At 38.4% G+C, this 10,123-nt stretch overlaps 1 protein-coding gene across 7 annotated transcripts in view; it reads right to left on the reverse strand.

Moving 5' to 3' along the window:
- ptpdc1a (protein tyrosine phosphatase domain containing 1a) overlaps nucleotides 1–10,123 on the reverse strand; it is a 146,209-nt gene that overhangs the window by 9,641 nt on the left and 126,445 nt on the right. For 6 of the 7 annotated variants that reach the window (XM_043708008.1, XM_043708011.1, XM_043708007.1 and 3 more), the window contains 2 exons: nucleotides 4,420–4,605; nucleotides 3,913–4,023 (listed from right to left, as the gene is read on the reverse strand). In XM_043708008.1, the coding sequence (XP_043563943.1) occupies nucleotides 3,913–4,023; nucleotides 4,420–4,605 (297 nt within the window). The remainder of the gene's footprint in view (nucleotides 1–3,912; nucleotides 4,024–4,419; nucleotides 4,606–10,123) is intronic. The other variant, XM_043708012.1, reaches the window with a different exon arrangement.

Genomic DNA, 10,123 nt, shown 5'->3' on the forward strand with positions numbered 1-10,123 from the left:
TTACCCAGAACCAAATCCAGTATGGCCTCACCTCTTGTTGGCCTGTCTACATATTGTGTCAGGAAACCCTCCTGCACACATTGGACAAACACCAACCCATCTAACGAACTCGAGCTATAGCTTTCCCAGTCAATATCTGGAAAGTTAAAGTCCCCCATAACAACCACCATATCTTTTCTGAATCCTCTCATTTTTCACAACTTCCTTCCGATAGGAAGGAGACGAGAATTGCATGCAAGATTCCAAAAGTGGCCTAACCAATGTCTTGTACAGCTACAACATGACCTCCCAACTCCTATACTCAATGCTCTGACCAATAAAGGAAAGCATATCAAATACCTTGGTCACTATCCTATCTACCTGCGACTCCACTTTCAAGGAGCTATGAACCTGCACTCCAAGGTCTCTTTGTTCAGCAACACTCCCCAGGACCTTATCATTAAGTGTAAAAGTCCTGCTCTGATTTGCTTTCCCAAAATGCAGCAACTCACATTTACCTAAGTTAAACTCCTTCTGCCACTCCATAGCCCATTGGCCCATCTGATCAAGATCCCGTTGTACTGTGAGGTAACCTTCTTCGCGTCCATTACGCCTCCAATTTTGGTGTCACCTGCAAACTTACTAACCATACCTCCTATATTCACGTCAAAATAATTTATGTAAATGATGAAAAGCAATGTACCCAGCACCGATCCTTGTGGCACTCCACTGGTCACAGGCCTCCCATCAGAAAAGCAACTCTCCACCACCATCCTGTCTTCTCCCTTTGAGCCAGTTCTATATCCAAATGGCTAGTTCTCTCTGCATTCCATGAGATCTAACCTTGCTAATCAGTCTCCCATGAGGAACCATGTCAAATGCCTTACTGAAGTCCATATAGATCACAGCTACCACTCTGCCCTCGTCAATCCTCTGTTACTTCTTAAAAAAACTCAAATCAAGTTGGCATCAGTCTGTATTGCAAAATACCCGGGGTTTAGATCAGGGTGGTGCTGGAAAAGCACAGAGGTCAGGCAGCATCTGAGGAGCAGGAAAGTAGACATTTCGGGCAAAAGCCCCTAATCAGAGCTCTATTCCTGATTAAGGGCTTTTGCCCGAAATGTCGATTTTCCTGCTCCTCGGATGTTGCCTGACCTGCTGTGCTTTTCCAGCACCATTCTGATCTAAACTCTGGTTTCCAGCATCTGCAGTCCTCACTTTTGCCATTACAAAATAGCCATCCAGCCAACTGACCAACCAATCCCTGGCTTTCAAAATGACAGTGTTAGTTATCCAATAAAGAAGAAAACAAATTGATGGGTAGTTATGAGAGCAGACTGTGGATTATGTGCCTGATTTTAACTCTGTCCAAACAGGTAGAGACGAATGAGTTAAAATCTCATACTTTGTCTTTACCGGGAACAAATTTCACTTTTTTAAAGTATTGTATCAAGTCATCAACAAATAGTAGGAAAGAGCAGAGGTAAAGTTCACACTAGAAAGGAAGGAAATCAAGAGCAAGTAAGTAAGAGAGAAGGATAAGGAAAGGATAGGCATTCAGCAAGGAGGCTTTCAACCATACTTCCTCTTCCAATTCTTGATCTAATTAGCCCTGGGTCCAATACCTCAAATTTAAACCTTCATAGTCTCATCTGACCCATTTATGCAATTTTCTCCAGCCCTAAACCCACAGAAATCTGGATCCATCTAAATGTAGCCTGTTGCATATTCCATATTACTTTAATCTCAGAATTCGTAGATCCACCTGTTGTCTCTGGGCTACAAGCTCTAGAATTCTCTCCCTAAACATCTTTGCCTTCATACTCTGCTTCTTGAACAGCATCCCTCAATTCTTGATTAAGCAGGACAGTCTTAAGATGTACTTGCCAATATATTTTTTCATCTTACTGTAGATTTATGTCTGATGAAGTTGCTGAAAAATGCTTGCTTTTTCTACATTAAAATTACAATATTAATATCAATAAGAGCTATTATTGTGGAGCAATATGGATGAGAATGTACAGCAATGACTGAGGCAAAGTTTAAGGAGGAGTATGTCACTTAGAAAGAAAGCTAAACAAAAGAGGAAGACTGCTCAAAGTGATAATGAATTGGGGTTACAGCACATATAATGGCAGTTGGGAAGAAGGGACTAAAACGGGTGAGGGGCATGAATGAAAAGGATAATGGGAGTCAACTGGAAAGGACTGGTTACGATGAGTGCTGAAGCATTCCTTCCCCATTGATGCCCCATTGCCTCCAAAATAAGAGAAACGTGCAAAAATGGAAGATGACACTGTCAACCACAAGTGGAAATGGAGAGCAAGTAGCAGCAATATGACAGACAGACAAGAGAACTGCTCGTTTTGGGTGATATCACAGAAGATTTATTGGTATGAATAAGTATTAATCATTCAATTTGATTATATTGTTAACCTTTTTCACGCTACATCATTTTCATTAAAAAAATACTTTCTCAACTCTAATGGATACACATTATCAGGAGGCATTAACAGAATTAATTATTTTAAGTTTTTTTGTTCTTTCATGGAAGGTGGGCATTGTTGAAAAGGCCAACATTGTTGTCCATTCCCACGTGCCCTTGAACTGAGTGGATTGCTAGGCCATGTTGGAGGACAGTTAAGAGTCAACCATATTACTATGCGTCTGGAATCGCAAGTTATGCTAGACAGGGGCAGCAGATTTTCTTCCCAAAAGGACATTAGTAAACCAGTTGGCTTTTTACAACAATCAATATTAGCTGTAACGGTCACCATTACTGAGACTAGCTTTACATTCCAGATTTATTAATTAAATTCTACCAGCTGCTGTAAAATGCAGGACTGGGTGCAGGAAAATATGCAAAGTGATGCTCAGCTTCTACTGGACGTAAAACAAAGAGATATAAGAACTTTAATAATTTCCATCATTTAAATCTCTTGAATTGAATCATAGGCTAGATAGGTGGGGAAGGGATGGAAGGATTGATCATCAAGGAAATGAATGTAGCACAATACTCTATAACAGGGATAAATCATTAATGCTGACCACATGACTGCCTCAACATGTACAACAGAATCTCGACAATGATTTATTCCTGACTAATACAGGGCAATAAAAACCGTCCACTTTTAACGCCCATGTTTTGAGAACCTACAAACATTCACATACTCAATGTGTCATTTGTTTCTTTTGTTACTTGTTCTTAGGACCTGAGGGTCATTAGCTAGGTCAGCATTTATTTCCCATCCATGTTCTAGGTATCGAGATGTTCTCCATGCCTGAAATGGTGAGATTTTTTTGACACCACAACCTTTCTGCACTATGTCTATGCAAAAGAAAAGGATTGCATTGTTAACAGTTACTTATAATGCAGACTTGACTGGTTTTTTTCTTCAATATGACCTTAATCTACATCACTTGACACTGAATGAATTTAACCCAATGGGCTCAAGAAGCTTTTGCTTTCTTTCTGGCTCTTGATTTGATTGGGTGTTATCATTCATACAAATATCACAAAATTATAAAACTATGCAAGATCAGTCGAACGTCATTTGCAAAGTCTTCAGGGAAACAGATTACAGTCACTTTCTAATAATAAACCGTAATCCTATTTATTCTCTATTGTGTACCTTTTGTCCAACATTTATCCCTCAACCAACATGAACAAAATAAAAAGTCATCTCTTCGCTATTTGTTGGCTCTTAGTTGGAATAAATTAGCTGTCATATTTAATTATATAACAGTGACTAAATTCAGAAGTAATTTAATCAACATGAAACACAGACCGCAGGAATTAAAAAATCCTTTTCTATTCATTTCTATGGAAGTACAACATTTAGGGTTGAATAGTGAAATAAAACAGCATTTCCCTAATTCTGTCACTCCAAGACTTCATTTAATTCTTTTCCCCTCAAGAGATGGAGCACTTACCTTAGTAAAAGCTCGAATTGCCCGAGTAAGTATAGCATCTTCTACATCAAATGGTAGATTACGCAATTGTGCCATACAATCAAGAATGCAAAGCAGTGTCTGATATTGGCCCTTGTTTAAAGTGATAAAATACCATGTAAGTGAATATTATGCTAACAAGAATATTATATAGTCATATATGATCATATCATATTATTGAACTATTTCCATTTCATATTGATGAACTGCCTTTTAAATATGCCTTAATCAAATAAAGTCATTTATTAAAAATGAATAGAATCAGTATAACTCTAGACACTAACCAAGACTCACAAGAAGAATGATTCATACTATAGGTTTCAATCATGCATCAAACGGGTAGATCCTCCTCTCCCCTCCCCCAGAGAATTTCTAGTTCCACTCTTCAGTCCTACATTTATAGGTTCAACAGAAAGGCTAGTGAAAATTACTTTGCTATGTTAAGGTATAGAATGGATGGATATGAAATACAAGAAAACTGAAAATTACCTTTTCTAATGAATAAAATGCTTTATTGGGATTCATATATTTATGTGCCAAAGTTTCCACATCTTCCCTACTTATAACTGGTTCTTTCAACTGTTCCAGCCAGGACCACATAAGACTACACAGCACATAAGGATTCTTTTCTGTACGAATTCTCTCCCAAGTTCCTTCTCTAATATTAAGTTCCCGCTGAAAAAAAAAGTACTGGTTACAGTTAGATTTAGCAAAAGCTTATATGGATGTTATGAACAGTGAGCACTTCAAAAACACATATTATTAATACTCATATAAAGGTAAAATTGTTGTAGTTTCACCAGAACGTGGGCTGCTCTCTCATTAGAGAGACACAACTAGTGGTGCTTTAACCTGAGGGTAAGGTGAGGGGACAGGTTGATAAGAAGAGTCCTTCACGGCAACTTCAGCCAGTGTATGAATTGAACCCACATTTGCAGCTTTGCACTGCATCACAAATGAGAGTGTTAGAAAGATATTCTACAATAAACTCTACCTGGGTATGGCTTTTCTTCATCTTATAATGAACTTTAGAGTTCTTGAGCTTCATTAGCAGTTCTGTAATTACCCATGAATAAGGAGTGGTCAAAATGAATTGAGAGAATTATCAAAAGTCGAAGAGATGAAAAATAGTTAGGTTCAACCTTCGAGCTTACTCTTCAGATGTATTCTATTCTCAATTAAATTAGCAAATACAGATGATTTAACCTCTCTGCCTGCGCATGTGTGCATAGGGCGGGTAAGGGTAAGATTTGCTGGTTTGCTGAATGGTCACTGTCAACAGTACATGTTCAAACCCCATTCTAGCTAAAGTAGATCAGGACCTGTTTCCTTGTTCTACCTGTGGTGAAGGTCATGGTTCTGTGGGTCAGACATATCTTTAGACAAGGAGGTTACGCTTATTAGACCCTGGAATTCTTTCTATATGGGACTATGAGTATCATTCATTTAATAACTCTGTAATTATTTAAGGTCAGGGAGATAACATTCAAGTCAAGCGCTTTAGTTGAAAACCACACATATAATGGACCAAATGGCTACTTTCTGCACAGTAGTTTCCACAAGGGTACTTTTAACCTTCATTACTTGGCAAGAAAACTGGTGGAAGGGATCAGCCAAAGTGAAACTTATGGAAGAGCTATGACATGCCTGTGATCTAGTCTACTATCCATGGTGAAAAAAAAACCTGCCCTCAATGATCTTGATATAATTGCTAGACTGATCTCAGCTATTGAGTTTAGCAGAGGCTCTGCCACACTCCCCATTAGCTTCCAGAAGTAGCCCTGCACTATTCTCTCCGTGTTCTCGGTTCCTCAAAAAGGCAGATACTAAGAAGTTGTTTTGCCTGGTTAAGCCCCTTCATAGTCTTGAATAAGATCACCTCTTGTTCTTCTAAATTCCAGAATCTATAGGCTTAATAAATTGCACCTACATTATTGGTACTTATTTATCTAATCTTTATTTATGCAGTTTTCAAGGCCAATGTATCCATTGTCACAATGGAACAGGCAGGTCTCCAGAATGGTCCATGAACTAAGAACTTGTCTCAGCTTGTACATAGTCCCCCTTTCAATTTGAGTGTTTTACCTTTAAATTACCATCTTCAAAGCTTTAGCCTAAAATAATACAAAGGTTACTGTATTGCAAAACGTCTGTATTTATTTAAGTGAAAAACTGATAAGGTTATTTGCTAAAAATACATATACAAAGACTGAAAGTAGGTAAGGATTAAAGATACTTAGAACGATGAAAGTAAGATTACTCTTCAAGATCGTCGCAGAGCTATCATCTCTCAAGATTCTTCTTTCAGAAGGGAAGGGTTAAGCTCTGAACTCAGATTCAGGACCTTTGACGGCTTCTCATAACTCATGACTTGTGATTCACTGACTCCTCAAATACTGAAGCAGTCAAAACCCAACTGCAGCAAAATCTGGTCACCATTCAGGCTTGTGCTGATAAGTGGCAACTAACATTCATACCATAAGGCAATGATCATCTCCAGCAGAAGAATATCCAACCATCACCCCATGACATTCAATGACATTACCATCAACAAATTTGTCCCATTCTCCACATCCTGGGAGAGGGAGCAGTTACCATTCATCAGAAACTACTGGACCAGCCATACAACCACTGTGGAAACAAGAGCAGGTCAGAGACTAGGAATTCTGCAGTGATTAATTCAGTTCCTGACTCCCAAAAGCCTATGCACCATCTACAAAGCACAAGCAAGACAAAAGTTGGGATTGTGGTGGAATACTTTCCAGTCAGCTGATGAATGCAACTCCAACAACAGGGTCAACACCATTCAGGATAAAGTAGCCTGCCTGACTGCCACCCCATCTAACACCAACAATATTCATTCCCCAACATTTGTAAACTACAATTCACCACAGTTCATTACCTTCCAAACCCACAAACACTACCATCCAGAACAAAAGGGCAAAAGATATATGGGAATAGTACCCTTCAAGCCATCCAACACCCTGACTTGGAACCATTTAGCTGTTCCTTCACTGTAACAAAGTCAAAATTCAGGAATGCTCTTCGAAGTTAGAAGCAGTTCAAATAGGCAGCTCACTAATCCCTTCTCAATGGCAACTATTAATGGGTAATGAATGCTGGCCCAGCCTGCAAAGTCCATAACCCATGAGTGAGTTAAAAACAAATCTCCTGTCTGCCTCTACGGGACTAATGTTTAATTTAGTTACTTTCCTTTATGTATACCCTTAAAAGATCTGACAATCGTTTTCACATTCCTGGCTGATCAATTCTCATATTTTATCTTTTCCTTTGACAGGGTAAATGTGATGAGGAGAGAATCTCAAACTAGTGAACATAGTTCACAACAAAGGGACCACTCTTTTAAAACTGAGATGTGAAGGAACGTCTTCTCCCAGACCTATAAATATCTGGAGTAAAGTACCACAGAAAGATGTGGAGACTCAATCACAAAGTTCTAAAAGGGTAGTACATAGACTTTTTAAAAATACTGGTGAGTCCTGAATTATAATGAGCTTGCACAACTGAAGAGTTGAGGCCTACGGAAGATCAGACATGTTGTTGAGTGACAGACATATTTGAAGGGCCAAATAGCCTACTCATGCTTCTATTTCTATTGTTCTTATACTCTTTTACGATTGCTAATTAAACCTGCTTAGATCTAAAATTAGTTTGCCCCCAAGTTGATTTTACAATGCCAGAAACTTTTCTAAACCTCATCCTCTAGATTGCTTTTGCTAAATTGCTTTATCCAGTCTACATGAAGGTCCCCATGCTAATTACATTCCACTTAGCAGAATCTCCGAGCACCTTTTGCTTAAAGGTTAATGTCACCATTGTTAGGAGGCCTATAAACTACTCCCTCCAGTATTTATTGACCATTGTTAAAAGAGTATACTGTATACAAATAAAAGTCTTTCCTGGTAACCATGAAAAACATCTGGGAATAGCTTCCATACTCGTCACCTTTTGTACAACTTTGAAAAACCAAACGAGGCATTATGTCAATATTTAATGAAATTATGCAGGGAGCAATTAGAAACCTTTTTGAAAATAAGAAGTTAGGTTTAAACCTAACTTATTTAACATCCAAAACTCAATGCCTTAATAAGAAATTTTCAATAAATTATAATACAATTAAAGGGCTAAAAAAAGTTCAAATTTACCATGGAACTGTTGTAAAATTTATTCAGTTCAAAAGAATTCAGCCTTAAATGGGAAGGGTTTTGGCTTGTCATAACATTTGTCAAACTGTGTAAACACTATCTGTACAATCACCACCAGAGTGCATGTGCAGTTTATAGTAACAGGATACGAGTTTCCAAATGACTTCTTGCCATTTCTTCTTGGAGATCAAAGCAACAACTTTGAAGTTGAATGCTGAAATTCATGAAGCCACAGATGTTAATTTCAACTCAAGCCAATTTATTCACCAATTCTAAACTCTTCAAAACTTGAATATATAATGTAAATGCATTACTTCCCATAAATTGGATGTTGATGATAATTCATCATTATTATGGTGAATGATGTAAATCAGCTGTATAACATTGTATGATACTCTCTTCGAACCAAAATGCCTGCTGCTGAAAAACAAATAATGGTTTGAATATTAATCAAAGCTGCCTGAACAAATCCAAAATTGAAAAGGTGGGGATATAATTAATTGTAGAACTGATCAAGGGAAATAGCTTCAATGTCAGATGTTTAATAAATTGTCAAAGGTATTTCTCATAGTTTGAAAGAAATTAGATATAAAGGAATTGGATAAAATATATTTGAAGGAGAAAACATTTAAAAAGATGTAGGAAAGATTTAGCGGGTGGAACTACTGAAACATTCTTCGAAAAAGTCAATGCACAACTTAGTGGATTGAGAGGTCTCCTGTTGTGTGTGCCATTCTATGGTTCTACAGTATAGAGTTGTTCTGTAGCACAGAATACATTGGTCACATTTAGCACAACCTACTAAGATGAAGTTGGATGGTCAACGATTACATATTTGAAAACAAGGTACCAAGTCATGCATGGAGAAAGCGAGGAGATCAGAGTCGAGTGTGGGGTTTTGGAAAAACACAACAGGTCAGGCAGCATCCAAGGAGCAGGAGAATTAATGTTTCGGGCATAAGCCCTTCATCAGGAACCAAGTCATGCATGTATGCTCCAAGATATAGTGATATCTTGACAGAACTTCTCATATTAAGGTTAACAAAAATATACAGATTGATAGGATGGGAGGTATGGCCAGATAATCAAGCACCACAAGTCCATGAGTCAAACGATTGAATGAAAATGCTTATTATAGGTCACCAAAATACCTGGTTGATTCACTTTTAGACTGCAATCCAGAAGAAGTGAGACCTTTGTCAGGCTGCTTTACTGAGCTCAAAATATCAGTTTATTATAAAACAAAACTCATTCTGAAAAAAAAGGGGTGAAACTGCTTAACATCTAAGCTATAATTTAGAATCAGAATATATCTTTTCAATCCCAAAACAGAGACTCACACAAAAAAAACTCTGCAAAGGTGATTTGATAACAAAGGACAAAAGAAAAACAATTTTCTTGGCCAACAGTTTGGAAGTAAAGGATAGGATTTGACGGATTCTCTAGGTCAATGACGTTTCTTGTTGATGAAATGAATTACTATCCGTTGTAGACGAATGGAAGATCTTTTCAAACAAGGCTGCAGTTTGGTTGGAAATCAAATATACAGAGGAACCTCGATTATCCGAATACCAATTATCCAAAAATCGGATTATCCAAAGGAGATCTCGAGGTCGCGACAGAAACATTACAACAAAGACTGTGTCCAACACTGATCGCGTCTTTTGTCTACAGTGATTAAAAGTGCTGCCGAGATCAGACCTGGACTGATGGGAGCACAAGCACCATCTCTAAATCACTGACCTCCCACCTCCCCCCTCCCTCTCTTCCCACACTTTCCCTGGAGTTCTGCACAGACGTGTACCCTTCCCCAGATAATCTCTCTAACACTGTCCTGTACAGTGCAGAGGTTGGAACCTGTCAAAAGGTTTTGTGTGTGTGTACGCACACGTGCTGTTTGGAGACTCACAAAAGGCATTAGCAGCAGCAGCAGTCTTGTTGTTGGTGTCCAGTCCGGCTGCCCCAGAGAGGGGGCGGGCCAGGGGATGTGTGGTGTGGATGGGGGTTGTCGGGGGGTGTTGTGTTGG

Source organism: Chiloscyllium plagiosum, chromosome 18 (assembly GCF_004010195.1).
Source record: "Chiloscyllium plagiosum isolate BGI_BamShark_2017 chromosome 18, ASM401019v2, whole genome shotgun sequence".
NCBI classification, from domain to species: Eukaryota; Metazoa; Chordata; class Chondrichthyes; order Orectolobiformes; family Hemiscylliidae; genus Chiloscyllium; species Chiloscyllium plagiosum.